We start from the raw sequence: 18,412 nt of genomic DNA on the forward strand, positions 1-18,412 counted from the left end.
TCATAAATCCTGGTAACAACAAGAAATCATAGAAGGATGAGAAACATCGCCATTTTGACGAAATTAACGGCATGACAAACGAAGGACAGTTTGCAACCACAGGATGGAACTGTACGACAGACAGTCTGTAACCACAGGATGTAACTGTAAAGGACAACAAGACTGGAACAGCATGACTTATGGCAAGAACAACAAGTGTGCAACAACAGAGAACGTACACTACACCCTCCATAATGACCTATAGGATGTAGCATAGTCCAATAGATCCCCAACCCAATTGACTGCAGCACAGATAAGGAAACCCCAAAGTTATGGGGAGAAACAGACGAGGGTGGAGGGAGGGTAAAACAACATGAGAACTCCCACGTTGGAAGAACCAGAGTGGAGGAGCGTGGAGGCGCATGGAAGAGCACATAACCTAACCACCCAAGAACAAAAATGGGTGGAGAGTCAACGTGTGAAAACAGAATAATCATCCTTCCCCGGAGGGAGTTGAACTAGAGCACCCCTCAGGAAGACCAAGGCCACCTGTAAGGAGGCAAGTGGGGAGAACTCAACCTGGAATATTCCTCGCAGAACAGAGAGGATGGACGGGCGTTAAGGAATCTGCGGCTAGACTGTGTCTCTACCAGATACATCGTTACCAAAGGTAAGTAACTCGTTCATCTGACAGACATCTAGCTGCAGATTCCTTAACTTAGAATAGATACCAAAGCTATACCCCATTGGAGGAGGGCCTGCGACTGAAAGCCAACAAGTTGTCAAGGTAAGTAATCCATCAATCGCATTAACTAGAACAAGGTGGGGACAGCAATGCCATTGTGGCTGACACCAGACCCATGAAGCTCAGCAATGCCATCGTGACTGACACCAGACCCATGAGCTCAGGGTGGAAGCATAAGCAAGGGAAGCAAGGTATCACAATCCATCAGAGGACGGTATGAGCCCACTTTCGTCCAGACAGGGACAAAACGAAATCACAGAACCAGAACGGTGAGTGCATAATAGCAGAATGCTATACACTTCTGCAAAAGAAAGTGAAACTGAGTATATTATCCCAGGATTAGCGAGCTAATTAGGACATCTCCAACAGGTGGATTTGGCAATGGCAATCCTGTGAACAATGTAGAAGGCTAGCAGGAATACTGTGTAGAAACTGGCTGCATGTGCACATACACATCTTCACAGTGTAAATGAGGATAGCAAGGTCAAATGTATCAAACTGCTGAGACATCGTTTTCGCTCTGCCATAAAGGTTGGCAAAGGTTTAGCAAACATGTAGCGTGAAAGAGGATTGGAGCTAGCAGCTGGGCAGGACCTTCCTGTCCGGGCAGGTTTGAATGTAAGCAGTAACCTGAATCATTGGACTTTGTGCCTGCCAAGAGTCTTTAAAGTCACCATTTTGACTGGGCAGGCCTAGGCCAAACTTTCATCCTTCTCATGAGGATATGGTTAATATCACTTTCTTTGATAACAGTAAGATCTAATACTGTTTCATTTGAGAAGGTAGGTTTTTAGTGACAGAATGATGCCTTGAAACTGTCAAGGACTGAAACTCTGGGAAAAATGGCTATGAATATCTACAGACTGCAAAAGGGCGCCCTCGTCCCCAGTACTATGAAATGCAATGAAAAACAATTTGATTTAAGCTCGCAATTAAAACCTTTGAATATATTTAAGGCAGGAATATACAGTCTCAATTGTTGCGTAAGAAATAAAGGCACAAGGACAAAAAAGTGGGTACTGAAACCTCTAATCAGTAACTGCCTGATCGATTTACAAAATAAACACATACCCAAGGGCAGCTACAATTCTTTAGAAAGGAAAGGGCTGTATGCTTAATATCGCCTCCTGGATGTCTGCCAACAACCTAAAGCTCAATACAGATAAGACGGAAGTCTTATTCTTTAGTCAAAAATCACCCTTACCTTCCAATCTTTGATGGCCGTCAGAACTCAACCCCCCCCCGGTACCAGTCCAAGCCGCCCGTAACCTAGGCTTTCAATTTGATACCGCCCTCTCCTGTAAGAATCTAATCAACAAAGTCACCTCAGCCTGTTTCGGGAAGCTACGAATGATAAAAAAAATCATCCCCTACCTACCGCTCGACTCTCGAAAAACAGTAGTCCATGGCCTCATCACCGCTCATCTAGACTACGCTAACAGCCTGTACATAGGTGCCCCCACTTACCTCATTAACCAACTACAAAAAGTTCAGAATGCGTCAGCTAGGCTAATTTGCAATATCCCTTACCGCCATTCCATTTCACCCCACCTGAGGAAACTTCACTGGCTCCCAATAAAACTGCGCATTCAATTTAAAGCCTTAACCCTGGCCTTTAGAGCCCTCAATGACCGAGGCCCCACCTACCTACGTCGTAGAATGAGGTTTTCACACGCACCTTGAAACCTCAGATCCAACCATCTCCGCCTCATGATCTGCCCCCGTTATCGTCTTGCACGTACGGGAGGAAGGGCCCTTGCAGTGACCACTCCAAACTATGGAATCAGCTTCCCTCAGAGATAAGATTTCTGACATCAGAACCCCTATTTCGGAAAAAACTAAAGACCTGTTATTTTCCCCCAGATCTAACTCTATTCCCTCCTTCATACTCCCATGACCCTCCTGAGTTAATGTCTTCAGCGCCGGGACACCTCCGTCGGAGGTAGCTGTGCGCTCTACAAAATACTAAATAAATAAATAAATCCAACATGTTTACCCCAAAGAAGGACTTCTGGCCAATCTGCAGCTAATCTGCATTGCAGGTCCCCACTGCACAACCAAAATAGTGAAGTTTGTCAGTATGAAGGAAAATTGTTGATACTCTTGGATTGGTTCAGAGCTTTTTTTGGCTTCTCGTTGGGGAAAGACAGTAATACAGGAGCAGACTATTTATGAGGGAAACAGGGGTAGAATATATTTCTATGGACTGTGACTACCACTAACAGGAAAAGAGCGAAAACAGTCTATATAGAGTTCAATTATTTTCTGTCATTTAACGTTTCCTGTGCATTTAGTGGAGAAGAATTTTAAGAGGACGTCCTGTTAAATGGCACTTACGTTCTTTTTAACTGAGAGCAAGCATGGAAATATTACGCTGCATTCAAAATAAGCCAAAGTAACAAAAATGTCTGCTTTTAAGAACTGGAAAGAAACACGAACAAGAAAAGTATGTTTCGGGCAGCAAAAAGATCCCCAAGTGGTGGGTGAATATTAAAAGAATCCGTTCAGGATCTTGAAACGTGTGGTGGCAAGACAACGTAACTTCCTGATAAGTGATGTCCCGGGAATGTACAGAAGAGAACAACACAGCTGCTTGTACCTGGTCCCAGGACACCTTTAATTTTTTTCTTTTATGCGCACTGTTGAGAATGTAAAGCAGTTTAGGGTGGGTTTAATGCAAGTAGCAGAGTAGCCAGCTACGGTAAAATATGTACACAAACTAAGAAAATGAAAAAAACATGAACCAATAGTGTACGCGGGATAACACTGCATAAAGCTTTATTAAAAAGGCCTTTGTTTACACACTTTACCTCTCAAGCAGCGCTCGTCTGTCATCTTGATTATTTTGTACAGTGGCTTCCAGCACAGCGATTTCCCCGCGAAGATCATCCGACTGTTTTTCCATTTCACTAACCCTCCGCTGGCTGCTTTGCCACTCTTTCTTCAGAGTTGCCAGGTTTTCATTCAAAGCTGTCGTTTGCATGACAAGTTTGGCTACTTGATCCTCATGCATCTTCTTCTGCTCTTCTTTTTCTTTTACTTCAGTGGACTGCAAAACAGTTGTAAAAAAACATTGGTACATGACATTTATGCATCTTCTACATAGAGATCCAACATCTCTCTTTAATGATGGTAATTCAATAAAAAAAGACAAAATACCATGCATTTCTAAATCACGAATCTTACACATGTCCAAGCGAAAACTTGCTATTCTACTAACCACAGGATCCAATTACAGTACCTCATTAGGCACATTTTAGGTCTGGCCTAGAGACAGCTTTAGCTGTCTCGCAAGCCAGTTTCCCAAAAGAATTTGTAATAAAATATACACAGACCCATAAATATATATTTAAAAAAGTGTGTGTGTGAATAAGAGCGAGAAAGAGAGCAGTAAGCCTCAGAGTGGTCTTCCCTCAAACTGTTGGCCTTTAACCTCCTATTTTCCTGAATTTGCTTTGCTGGCATTAGGATTGTAGCACTAGCTAGCAGAGGTAAGGGGCTCAAAATGCTTGCGCTCACTCCCTAAAACCTGGTAAAATTGGCTTAACCTGATTGGCATATTTAATTTACTTATCGGTTCGTAGTCAAGTAATATACCATGTATCCAGAGTCTGTAAATTAAATGCTTCTAGAGGGCCTGGATCACTTATTGTGCCACTCACTTATTTAGCCTCTTAAAAAATGTCCCGAGCATGCCATCGCAGGCTGAATGCGGTTTGAAACTGCCAATTCGACTTGGCAAAATAACCCCCTTGTCAAGCCTTAAACTGCCCCTTTATTACATATAAATCAACCCTGAGGTAGTCTCTCAGTAGCCCAAAGGTAGGGTGCATTGTAATTAAAAGGTGGACGTGTACTTTGAAGTTTTACATGATCTGGTAGTGAAAAACTCACAAATTCGATCTTTACTACTGCGAGACCTACCTCTGCCACAGGATAACTTTGGGTTGCCTTATTACATGTATTAAGCGCTAACTTTTGATTGGGGAACAGGTAATGATTGCATGTACGATGTCTGAGAAATCGCACTTTAAAATTCTATTTAATGGTAAAGTCGAATTTTAAGTTACAGTTTTGAATATGACCCTTTTAGAAAGTTGGCATTTTCCTGCCCTATTTGGTTCCTGCAGCCTGTTCCTTGGTCACGTGACAGGGTGTCGTTCGCCGATGGACTTTGCTTATTCCTCCCAGACAGACACACAATAGAGGGATTAGGTGTGCCTGGATGGGCGATCACTGGCAGGATGGGGGTGCAGAGCTGGGCACAGCGCACTTGCAAATCAACAGGCTGTGCTCCGCCTTAACACAAAGGCATTGTTAATGGTAGCAGCCTTGAGTCAGAGCACAGGAGGCTGGACACTTTTAGCATTTTAAATGTAATTCTTAAGAAATTTCTACTATTTCAAATAAGGTACCAGATATAAAAACAGGACCCTCAGTACCACTCTTCTGTTCACTTTCAAGAACTGGATAGGACTCTCAGTAGGCTACCTTCTGCTGGGGCCTGCTGTGTACTCAAAAGACTGCTTAGCTACACCTGGAAGGACTGCTTTGCTTCTTACCTTGAACGCCCAGAGGCCTGCCCTGTTGCTTGAGCCCCGTTTCACTTCTTGAACCCAGGACTACCAGAGTGACACCAAGAGCTAGTTGGCTGGCCCACGATCAGAGTCTAAGGGACAGAAAAGGCTCCAACAATCTTGAACCTGCACCTGCACCTGGACCCAGCCCGAGTCCTCACCCCTCCACCCCCTATGTGGTGCCCTCCCCCCGCCCCCCAAGAGGTACCCCTCCAGTCCTGGACCCTTGGTGGAGGTGTTAAAGGCACCCAGATAAAATCTAAAACTTGGGACTTGTGGCTAAAAACTGCTCTGAGAACGGAGAGGAGACTGGGACCAACCTGTTTATCCATCCGCCCAGGGTGCACCGCCGGTCGGTCTGACTTCACTGCAGCTCCCACCAAATTATTCTCCACAGCTGCAAATCCTGTTCAAAGGTTCTTCGCAGAAGGGGTATCCGGCTTCGTGGAGCTGCCATGAGCTATAGTCTCCAGCCTCTTCTCGCCGGAGGTTTTTCGACTTCCAAAAAACAGACCAAGTTCGAAAGTGGAAATCTTCACCCAACTTCGTCTAGCGGCTCCCCGACGAGAGAGACAGGAGGTTTATCAATTATATGTGAGAGGTGGTCTAGTGGAAGAGGCTTAACTGCCTTAAGCTAAATTCAGACAAGACTGAGGTTTTACTAGTCGGTAAAGACACTTCGTTTTGGTATTTCTCCTGGTGGCCTATAAATTCCTCTGCGGGGTCAGTCCAAAAGCTTTGCAGACTAGTTTTAAATGGCATGTACTCAGAGGACGTCTGTGCTCCTCCCATCCACAGCCTTGATAGTACACAACAAAAAAGTCTCATGGGGAAGCAGAAGCTTTGTGTATTAAACTTGTAAACTGTGGAGAACTCTCCCCCTGGAACTTAAACTTTAGTCAAATTTATCCAGCTTCAAAAAGCAACTTAAAACTTGGCTTGTTTCAAGCACCTGTTTAGGCTGGATCTATTTTCAGTACTTTTACCTGTTTCTGATATTGGAGCCAAGAAGCGCTATGGCATTTGCAGCGCTTAATAAAACCTTATCAATATTAACAGACAAATCTCTTCCATTTGGCAGCATAGCAGGCATGCATAGATGACGTGTGTGCTTCTTTAAGAATTTTCATGCATTCTGGGGGTAAATTGAGACAGCCAAAGTCTAAGACCTCAGGAGCCAAATTGCAAGGTTGAGACTCTTGGGGGCGTCTGATTTCATCTTGGAAAACATAGTCTCGGCTGAAAACGCTGCGTGCTGGTGGTGTTCGCATGAGCTCCATCTTAATTTTACCCGTATTTTGGTTTATTGTTTGTTAAAAGTATTGCTGCTGCCACAAGGTAAAGGGAACTAGATAAATACTGGGGGAATTAGCGGGACATTGAAATTGTAAAAAAAACTTCTTTTAGCTGTTGGAGAAACCACGACATTGACCTCTCACCCGCACGATAAAAAATACCTCTCAATTCACTACGCTGCTTTAGCGGGATTCAGGGGATACATCTCACCCCTGCGCCATCTTGGTTAGCGCTCTAGTGTCTGGCTTGCCTGCAACTGCCTTCCTATTTAAGCAAGGCAAGGCAGGCGCGCAGCGATGCGCCGGAGATGCGCCAGAGATAAGCCCGTCTGAGCCCGTCCGTGCGTAGGCCGCGCCTAGCGCCAAGAATGCTGCCGGTATTATAACTGCCAGATTAAATTACTCTAAGGAGGCCCTACTGAGTATAGGAAAGAAGGTAAGGGGCGGGCCTCAAAAAGATCCATCACAGACCTCTGCTATCTTAGTGTGTGGCCTGATCAACAGTAGATCCCTGGTCAAACATCATCAGGAGGTGGCGGGGCTGCTGGAAGATATGGACCTGGATGTTCTCTTTATTATAGAGACCTGGACCAGTCCTGACTCCTCTGTTGAGCTGGGTTTTGCCTGCCATGGAGGTTTTAAGATGTTTCATAAACCCAGATCCCTGGGAAGAGGTGGGGGGGTCGGGTTATATTTAAGGAGAGGTGGAACTTTGCCCCCCTACAGATTGATGAGGTCATATGGATAGAACTGATGGGTTTTACCTTGCAAGAAACTAAAGGAAGGACACTAACAGGTATGATATGCTATAGGCCCCCAGGCCTAGATACTCAGTACCAGGTATTGTTTGACACTATCGCCGCCCTTGCCCTGACCCACTCCAGACTGCTGCTTTTAGGAGATTTTAACCTATGGGACAATGGGACCCTAGGGAGTCACCTGAAGGACCTACAACACTTATGTGAGAATTGCGGCCTTGATCAGCTGATACTGGAACTAACCCACTTAGGTGGACATGTGTTGGACCTTGTGTTTGCAAATCAGATTAAGACAGAGGTGATTGGCATACTACCCCAATGTTGGACTGACCATTCCCTGATTCACTTTAAAATTACTATATCTACTCATGTGAATAAAAATATCTGCCCAGCAACTTACCGAAAGGGAAGGGACTGGTCTAAATTACTAAAAGATAAAACAGATCCAATCTTCACCAACCAGACACTTTTTGCTCCAGATGACTCGGTGGGCCAGAACTATCATACCTATTGCAACTACATCACTGATACCCTTGATAAACTTGTCCCCTTGAAAAAGATAAAGACCAGAAGGAAACATTCAGCCCCTTGGTTTAGCGAGGAGCTGAAATTATTACGTTATCAGTGTAGACAGGCAGAAAGGAAGTGGCGAAGACTCTATTTAGAGACTGATAAGAGACTGCTGAAGATAGTGCAGGCTAAATATAAAGGGGCCATTGCTAAATCAAATGCTCTTTTCTATGCCACCTCTATAGTTCAATCACCGAACAGCACAAAAACTCTTCAATATCATAAGAGACCTTTCCAACCCGGCCTGCACGAGCAATAGGGTGGTCGCAACACAAAAACTTTGTGATGAAATTGCCATCTTCTTTGAAGAAAAGATTGCCAAAATTGTGGGGGGGCTTGCTCAGGGTAAGGTCAGCAGTCAGGACGCACTTCTCCAGTTTGCCGAGGAGGAACCACGGGTAGTATCATCCATTGAGAATTTTCAACCTCTCACAGAGAGCTTTTTAACAGCCTTGCTCTTAGTGTATCTTCTGGTTGTCCTTTAGACCCCCTTCCTCATAAGATCTGGAAGGAGTATGGACCAGAGCTATTTTCCTGGATGCGATTGATCTGCTGCCAGTCCCTGGAGGAAGGAGTAGTGCCGGAGGTATGGAAGCAGGCAGTGGTAACTCCCCTACTCAAGAAACCCTCACTGGATCCAACAATCCCAGCTCACTTTAGGCCCATATCTCTCCTGCCCTACCCTATAAAAATTCTGGAAAAGGCTGTTAGCAGGTCTTTGTCGAGTTACCTTGAAGATATTCCTGGACAGGGATCAGTTTGGCTTCCGCCCAGGCCACGGGACAGAAACTGCGTTGGCAACCATGCTGGACACACTGCGAATGCAAGCCGACAAAGGCAATTCTTCAGTGCTAGTGCTATTGGATATGTCGGCCGCATTCGACACGGTAAGCCACGCAGTCTTGTTATGCAGATTGGAGAAATTGGGTGTGAACGGCAAAGCTCTGAAATGGCTACAATCGTACCTGTCAGGTAGACAACAGGTAGTGACCATGGCCCCGTATGCTTCCTCCAAGTCCCTGGTTCATCACGGAGTGCCACAGGGCTCGATCAGTCCTATCCTTTTTAACATATATCTGCGGCCCCTGATCCCTATTATAAAATCTTATGGGATCAACCTGATCAACTACGCTGATGACACGCAATTGGTGTTTTCCATTGAAGGGAAACATGCGGTGCCTATGGACACATTTCAGGAATGTATGTGTCGGGTCTCCGGTTGGCTTAATGCAAACTCTACAATTTAACGGGGGAAAACGGAGGTAGTCACTGCTCGACGGCCAAATTGAATCAGCAAATACCGTGTGAGCTTAGGTTGTCCCCGGGGGGCGATCTTTGTGTCCCAGTTAAAACAGTGCGTAACCTGGGAGTACTGTTTGATGAAAATCTTCAAATGGTATCGCAAACCAACAAAACAATCAGCGTATGCTTTGGCCTGCTAAAAGCTCTTAGATAGATTCTTCCTCTCCTACCCAATGAGGCTAGACCCCTGGTGGTAAGGAATATAATCTTGTGCAGACTGGATTACTGTAACTCCCTATATTTAGGCGCCCCTTCATATATTTTGCAGGGGCTGCAAAGAGTCCAGTCTCTAGGAGAGCAGTAAGCCATGGTTGTCTGGTCCAGGTTGAAGGCACTAGGATGAGGAAGGTCTGCCTCAGCTTCCGAAACAGGAATGGAATGAGGGAGAGAAGTGGAAAAGTGTGTGCAAATATCTCTGACCAGTTAATCCATAGTGCATTGTACATGTGTGGGTGTGAGAATATGGAGTCAAAGTTTTGGCATTTTTAATTTTCTGCTGTGGCGAAGAGAGCCACGTACAGAACAACTCCCCCAATCGCTGGAAGAGGGACTGCTGGGTGGAGTTCCAATCCATGGACTTGTTAGCGTATCCTGCTGAGAAGTTCAGCAAAGCCGTTGTCCCCTCCTGGGAGGTATTCCGCCAACAGTGGAGAGCCCATCGTCAGATGGACTAAGTTAACTGAGAAAGCTGTGCGAAGCAAGTGCCCCCTGCCTCGGAATATAGCACATGGCTGTCATGTTGTCTGTCCAAACCAGGACTACCCTGCCCACTATATGAGGAAGGAAGGACGTGAGGGCTAGATGGACAGCTAGCAGTTACAGATAGTCGACGTTGAGGTCTCTGCGAGTGGGACCCCACTGGTCTTGGACAGGCAGATTTTGTAAGTGCGCTCCCCCCACGCACCCCCACCTGCTGAGGAACTGGGTCGAGAAAAGGCTGTCCGGTAGCAAGTTGTTAGTGTTCCACCATTGCAGAGAGTGTTGGCTGCAGGGGCTGATCAACACTAGTTCTTCCCAAAGATCCGACTTTTGAGACCACTGCTGCGTTAAGCATTCCTGCAGTGGACGCATGTGCAATCTTGCATGGGGTAGTATGGAGATGCTGGAGGTCATCATCCCTAGAAGCCTCTGCACTCGTGCACTGAGGGCATTCTAGCTCCAAAGCAGGCACCCTTGCGCCAACACAGCACGCTTTTTGTCATGGTGAAAGGGATCCTGCATTACAGCCAGAATTTCTTTCTGCAGGAAGGTGTTCCTTCCTGCACAAAAACAATCCTCAGAGGCTTTTTCGTCTTTCTTTGTTACCTGCAGAAAGCAGCACACTCAGAAAGAGAAACAAATGAGGAGAAATAAACATATTTAGTCTCGTTATGCCTCACCTGGGAACGTGTAGCATTTCAAAGCTCTACCATGTTTTACCAATCTTAGAAAATTTGGGGATGCGCCAAAATCCATGGGTGGATGCATGGATCATCCACGCTCCAACCATGGAGCGCCTTCCCAGGGCAGAGTAACACACGCGTTACTCCAGATTTATTCATTTAAACAGATCCATGCAAGGTGGCTTTGCGTGGCTTAGCAGATCTCACTAAAGCCTCTGCGTTGCCTTGCTTAGTGCAATTGCAATTAAAGGGCTTTATAAATCTGGGCCTAAATATCCCTCGAGTAAGATGCAACTGCCTAAAATGTCCTTCACAAACTTGAGGGGTTGTAACTTCAACATAAAAATGTACATATACACTTTCGCTAATTTAATAACATTTTGATATTCTCTCATGCAGGTGCAGTTACGCAAATCGTTACTAGTTGACCTTCACAAGTCAAATGTAAAAGTACTGAACTTCTTACATGAGGCTGCTGTTCCACTAGTCATTACTAGGTGTCCATATCGAGTCTGATGCAAACGCACTGAAATTCTTAAATGAAGATGCAGTTCTACTAGTGGTTACTAGGAAGCCCTCACAAATCAAATGAAAAAGCATTTTACACAAAGCTGCAGTTCCACTAGTTATTACTTGTTGGCCCTCACAAGTCAAATGCAAAAGCATTGATAAACTTTCACGAATATTCAATTCCACAAGTCGCTACTAGGTGTCCCTCACAAGACAAATGCACAAGTACTGAAATTCTTTATTTAAGCTACAGCACACCTAGGTGCCCTTTAAAAGTCGAGTACAAAAGCTTCGAAATTCTTACTTGTAGCTGCAGTTCTACCGGTCGTTACTAGGTGCCCCTCAAGTCCAATGTGAATGCATGGATATTCTTTCGTGAAGGTGCCGTTCCACAAGTCGTTACTAGGTGCTCTTCAAAAGTGTTCTGGAAACGCATTGAAATCTTTTCATAAAGCTGCAGTTCCACTTGGAGTGATTTGAGGTATGGCTCAAGTCACAAGCAACTACTTCAAATGACTTGCATCAGGCTTAGTGTGTATGGATTTAGTATACAAAATTTGCACACACACCTTTGCTATTTTAACAAGTTGTTCTTGTTTTTCATAGGATTTATTTAGAAGTATTTGCCAAAGTTGGTTCATAATAATAAGTCCAAATTAAAGATTTCAATACATTTCTTGATTTTATAAAAAGATGTTATACCAGTTAAAGGAACTTTTATTCACTTGTAAGTAACACATAATTAGTTTATTTTGGTTGTTTATGTTTTGTTGCCAGGTGAGTCTCACACGTTCGGCGTGGGAGCTTGAGTTATATCTGTACTCCTCTTGGGGGGCAGCCTTGTGACAGTCTTATTGACACTGCCTCAGGGGTGAGTGGCATTACTGCAGCCTTATAAAGCTTCCTTTCAGCAGCCTTTTGAAACTACCTCTAGGGGAGAATGGTATTATAGCCTTGGGAAGCTACCTCCAGGGGAGAGCAGCATGACAGCTGGTGTGTGAGGTTACCTCTAGGGCAATGAAACATTTATATGCCTCATTCTAGGGGAAGGAGGGAGCTCAGTATCAGGGAGGATGACGAGCAAAATTCCTTATTTGAGAGGAGTGTTTTCAGCTACTGAAAGGGCTTGTACAGCACTCCAATAGGATAGATGTTGCTCCACAAGTAGGATGTAGAGGGCTCTCTCAAGTCAGATGCAAGTGGTTGACATGTCAATCACAATGCTGTGGGGGTGTGGCTTCAACCTAAAAATCTGAATTTACACTCTAGCTACTCTAATGACTTGTGCTAATTTTCAGAAGAATAAATAAATACACCAAGGCTGGTTTGTAGTGAGGAATGAACACTGTAATTTGCAATAAATGCCTTGAGAGTTATAGTTGATATAACCCTTCTATACATGGGGAATATCTCTGGGCAGTGACAGTGTCCAACAATTTCTATTGTTTGGGAACTAGTTTTTTAAAGTGCATTGGTACATGTCCATGGGAAAAATGAAGTCACTCAAAGTGAAAGTGTCCAATGGCTGGAGACGGCTGGTCTGTTGATTTATATTTTTTGGTACGGTGGGAGGGAGTATAATTTGAGCGATCTGTGAACAGACCCATTGTGAAAGTGTTGACTGGGAGGTTCTATATGAATATATTTTCTGTATTTTTTTTTATTTTTAAGAAAACATGAAGCTGGCAAGACGGCTAAACTAGTCTTTGGGCCAGACCTAAAAAGTCAACTGAGAAAGGTTTTTTTGTTATACTTTTCCAGCACTACTTCTTTTTTACTTGATGCCTTGTTCCTGGTTTCAATGTGGGCATTAAGTTCCAGTGATCCATTAATTAAGTGGGGATGGCATGATAATTATCTTCAATGTGAGATTATGGACGTAGAGACTTTCCTTTATGCAAGTAGGACCATAAGGCCTTTGATTGGCAAAAAAACACATTAAAGTTGGTTCTAGGAAGTAAGTCACATGCTATCCTCAAGCTTCAAAATGCAAATAGGTACAAAGATAACCAGGAAAGAGTAACACTGTACATACACAGTTTGCCATCAACGTACACCTGACTGCTCCAGCCTGGTGACCTTTAAAGTTTAAGGTCTACTTGATGCTAACAGGGACTGTGCTGGAGGTAAAGGAGAAGTCATTTTAAATAGCTATTTGGAGCCAGAGGATTTCAAACTGCAGAGGAGGATAAAAGAAATAGGTGTACAGAGAGCAAAAGGACAGCTCAAGGTACACTAAAGGATGGTTGGATATTTTACAGCACTGTTGTGTCACCGTCATACCTAAATACGAACATGACACCCCCACATCCTCTGCCCACTCACTTATAGAAGAGATGTTAGAGGAGCAGGGTGGGGGAAATTAAAATAATAGGGCTCTACTATTCCTGTATCCTGCATCTTGTTCGGTGCAGGAGGTATTTGGAAAATCAAGAGGCATTGGCGGAGAAAGAGGTCAGTTTGCTCTATGCTGAAGTGTTGCTTTTTTAGTCTCTTGGCTACAAAGGCACCTACATGGGTTATAAGGGTAGTTGTAGAGTTTGCAGGCGTTGACCTAAGGAATGCCATCTGACCACCATGTTTGTGTGAATGTTTCCTAATTTTTGACACATCACCAGAAAGACTACAGGCCAATGTAAGAAAAGCATTTATTTTCTAATCCTTTACACACTGAGAAAAATATTCCTGGATAGCATGTCTAACCATTTGAAGTATAAGCAAGGGAACTCTACTGAATATAAGGTTTCTGCATGTGTGCATGGTATTTCCAATAAGCCATCTTTCTGTTCTGCCTTCCTTGAAAAACATGATAGGTTGGAAAGGAATTGCTAGGCATTCCGAAGCCAGTAAAACCAGACAAACAAAAAACCTTAATGAGACTTTGGGTCTCAGATTAATAATCAGGAAATACACCCACTTGTGAGGCACATCCTATTGCTGGTCCTCACCGTGGTGGGCTAAGGAGTCCACTGAACTGCCTGTGAGGGCCCAACGGCTGAGAGAGAGGACTGCTCATAAGAGGCTCAGGGGGCCTCACGGGCTGTCCACAGCCTACCCCAGGAGGCCACATTTTCCCCATGGAGTCCTACCGGGGATGCGCCGGAGGCTGAGACCGAGTGACGGGCCCTGATCCAGTGGCCGCAGATGTGGTGGTACGTGCTGCAGAGCACCTCTGGTCCTGTGGCTCCCGAGCTGAACCGGTGGGTTATGGACTAGACGGTGGCTTGGGAGAGACTTGGTGGTGGCTTGCCCTGCAGCCCTGGGCCAAGTTGACATATCTGTGGCTGAGCGGGACTGCAAGAGAGGGCCTGACCCCTTGGAGGAGCCGATTGAAGCTGAACGGCCAGCTGAAGGGCTGTGCCACAAGGGGTAGCGACCAGGTCTGTGAGTTGTCCTAAGGAGCCACTGTTGAGGCCCGTGGTAAAGGTGGACACCGATCTTAGGCCATGCTGAGGGTGAAGGATACCCGCTTGGCTCCCTGGGGATCCCTTCCTCCCCCTCTTCTTGTGCTGCCGGGGGCCACGATCCCTGCTAACCTGTCCGATGGCATGCCCTCCCCTCACTTTGGTCCCTTGCGGTTGTAAGCCCAATGCCGTTGTAAGCCCACTCCATAGTCTGACAAGGACTGAGGGAGTTTCCCCTTCCCTCAGACTATGGTCCTCCCTACTGCCTGGGCCTATGCCAGAACGTGGGGCATTGAAGGCCAGAACAGGGGCAGACTTTAAGCTCAACCGTGGGAGAAGGGAACAAGCCCAGTCTGGATATGACAAGTCAGGGCTCAGGGGGGTTGAGGGGGTGGCTCTCCTCCTCCATTCTGGATAGGCAGAGGTGACCATGTGGTGTTCTTTCCAGCCCCACGTAACTCTGAGGCTACCTTCTCGCTTCCCTGCCAAGGTGTGCCACTGCCCACCACCAGAGGATCCTACTGGCTGCAACAGGTTCTTCACTTCCCATACCCAAACAAGAAGTCACAAGTTCATGACACCAACGAATGAAGCTTCGAAAGGACCTGGCGATTGAGGCTCATAGCAACGCTACCCTGATGCTATGGAGGATATTGTAATCCTGCAGGTGATACAGGCCTCAAGGTCGGTGCTCGAGACCGAGATTGGTGGGTTGGTTGAGTCTATGTTGCCCTACCCTGTCAGGGCATTTGAAATGTGACGCACCGGGACTCTGGAGCGGAAGGGTGCATCTCTGAGCTAGATGGCGCTGTGCATTGGCCCGAGACCAAGGTGACATGCCTGCTGACCAAGTCCCAGATCCTATAGGAGTGTTTGGAGGATGTGGAAAATCGATCCAGGCGGAGCAAGCTATGATTCAAAGGTTTCCAGGAGGGAGTCCAGGGAACTGCGTCTGCCACTAGATGATATTCCACGACCCAGGATCAGCTAACTACTAAACTACAGGGACAGAGACGCCATACTCTGAACTGCCCAAGGCCTGATACACTTACATATGACCCAGCTAAAATTATGATCTTTCCGAATTACATAAATGTGTGCAGTCACAACACAAAACCTTTGAGGACATAAAGCTAAACTGCACACCATGAAACTTGAATATATGCTGCGGTTTCCTGCAAAGTTCGACTCAAAATTAGAGATGGGCGATAAATTCTGTTCGCCGGCAGAGTTCACAGTTTTGCCAACTCTGCAATATGCTTGTAATGCGGATTTCCGGAGCAACTCTGCCAACCGGCGCATGGTGGAGTTTCTCCTCGCTTGCGTGGGGTGCAATGGGCATTTTTCGTGCGCCACTTGTCGAGATTTTCTCAAAGCGAGTGGTCACGTTGAGAAACCTGCTGCTCGAGTGGCAGAAAGAAGCAGCATCCACTGTCATGCAGGGTGGTGCCATTCGTGCTGTAAAACAAGCTCCTAGCACTAAAAATCAGAGCGACATGCCGAATTCCACCCATTCGCGGACCACCACAGATTCTTACAGAGTTTTTATGTACACTGCGGAGTGAAACCCTACGAGTTCCGCCCACCTCTACTCAAAATCCTTTATTAAACCATCCCAGGCAGCCTGGGAATGGCTCACTGAAAAGCGGCTCTTCTGGAGTAACATCGGCCAGCTGCACGGGAGGCACCAGGCGGGGATTGTGACCCTTTGTGGGTCTGACCCCAGAAGTGGAACAAAGGTAAGGGACCATAAATACGGCAGAGCTTAACCAAGAGTGCATCAGACTCCTCAGGCTAAGAGGCGGTCATTGGAACCTCTCCAAAGAGGGTGGTGGAGGGGGCGGAGGGGAGACTTACCAGCTGGACACAATATCTACATATTCATCCTGCCCCTTTAGTCCAGGGCAACAATGTAGACTGATGCCCGTGGTTGAATGGATGTCTGGTTGGGTTGGGACACTCTCCATGGTACATCTAGACACTGCAACTCTTTACACTGTTTGCACATTAGCCAGCAACACTATATCCTTTCTGTGAATGACCTCAGCTGGGTGCCAGGGCTCAGCTGGCCCTGATCTGGTGCTGATTTTCAATGATGGGACAGCTTCAGGGGAGGTGTGGGGTCGACAACTTATTTTATGGTTCTCTTTTTTTTTAATCTTTTATTGAGGCAACAGATTCTTCTGGGGTGGATGTGTAGAGTGAGGGTGATCTGGAAGGTTATGGGGGAAACTGGTTTTGGCCGAGTTGGCCTTAGTTGCTATCACCATGCAAGCATTCCTATACAGCGCAGTCCCTCTAAACCTCACCGTAGGTTGCCCGTGTCCCACAACCCAGTGACACTCCCTCAGCTTGGAATCCCCACATTAAGCACCACGTCATGTATGAGTTTAAGACATTGACATGGAATGTCAATGGTATTAATGATCACTTTAAAAGAGGGTCGTTACTTGGGTTCACTAAACACTACAGTCCTGCGGTTTTGTTACTACAAGATGCACAGCTCCTGAGCACTAGATGCCCATTCTTGGCCCGATATGGCTACAACAGGGCATTCCACGCTGGCGAGACACAAAGGATCCAAAGGGGTAGTGATCATCCTTTACAAAACCTTCTCCTTTGTGACTGCCCAGGTGGTAAAAGATCCTAAGGGCGCGTATGTGGCACTGGAGGGTGTGCTGGATGGTCAAACATACAACTTCACCAGTGTATATGGTCCCCAACAGATGACCTGTCTACTAGAGCTCCAACAGGGTACTACACTCAATAGGGGGAGACTTTAATGGGATAATGATCGCTTGGCTGGATTTCTTAGGGTCGGGGAGGAGAGCCGGAGACTTGACTGGCTAAGTGGGCATTGGTCTGTGTCTCTGCGACGCTTGGCACTTATGGCATCCCTCCATCAGAGCTAATGCACATAACTGAATCCTAAAAATCTAGGTCAGGTACAGACTCGCAACTTCTCAGCAACTGACTGGTTCCTAAAGAGAGGGGCACACATCCTTCCATGGGGCATTTCGGATCACTCCCAGTGATGCTCTGCGCGGGTTCCCGAGGGGAGGGAGCCGCTCGATCTGGCTGTTTAACGCATGGCATCTGGTTGATGGACTGCTCACACTTTCTGGCTTAGGAGATGTAATCATACCTTGAATTAAATTTGGATTCGGTGGACTCCCCTAGTGTACTGTGGGTAGCAGGGAAGGTATATGTGAAAGGGGTACCTAGATAATTATTCAGGAGGCAAGAGCTAGAGCGACTGCGAGCGATCACATTTGATACTGTGAATCATATTACTCTACTCTTTAGGCAAGAAGGAATGAGTATACAGGGCACCACCTTGTTGTGGCGAAGACCTTTTCAGTCTCATCGCACCTTTCAGGTCCATTCCCATCAATTTGCCCCATACCACAACACCTAGCCTCAGGGGTGCTGCAAGGCTCCTCCTTTAGTCCACTGCTGTTCAACCTATATGTGAGGCCTCTGACCCAGATTCAGTGGCGGCTGGCAGGGAATGGGGGTGGCGAGGCAGGGAAGGGGGTGATAAAACAAAAGAAAAAAAACACTTACCTCTTCAGCCGGCCATGTCTCTCCTCCTGATGACGTCCCAAAACGGAAGCAGAAACAAAGCATACAAAAGGTTCCCTCCTTTGAGCCAATCACAATGCTGCAATGCAGCACTGTGATTGGTCTGAGCGCCGTGGTTCGTTGCTCAGGCGGGGAATGGGAGTCTGGGCATGTTCCTCACAAGGCTGTGTAATGCAGCCTGGTGTGAAACATGCAAAGTGCGAATGACTGTTTGGCAGTCAAGTCATGCACACTTCGAGTGTGCACACCACTCCTCCACCTGTGACCCCAGCCCACCCTAACCCAGCCACGCAGCTACCAAAAAT

At 46.2% G+C, this 18,412-nt stretch overlaps 1 protein-coding gene across 1 annotated transcript in view; it reads right to left on the reverse strand.

The window, feature by feature from the left end:
- Positions 1–18,412, reverse strand: part of EEA1 (early endosome antigen 1) — a 764,210-nt gene that overhangs the window by 49,102 nt on the left and 696,696 nt on the right. Inside the window, exon 26 of the mRNA XM_078674577.1 lies at positions 3,535–3,773. Within this exon, the coding sequence (XP_078530703.1) occupies positions 3,535–3,773 (239 nt within the window). The remainder of the gene's footprint in view (positions 1–3,534; positions 3,774–18,412) is intronic.

Source organism: Lissotriton helveticus, chromosome 1_1, assembly GCF_964261635.1.
Source record: "Lissotriton helveticus chromosome 1_1, aLisHel1.1, whole genome shotgun sequence".
Lineage (NCBI taxonomy): Eukaryota > Metazoa > Chordata > Amphibia > Caudata > Salamandridae > Lissotriton > Lissotriton helveticus.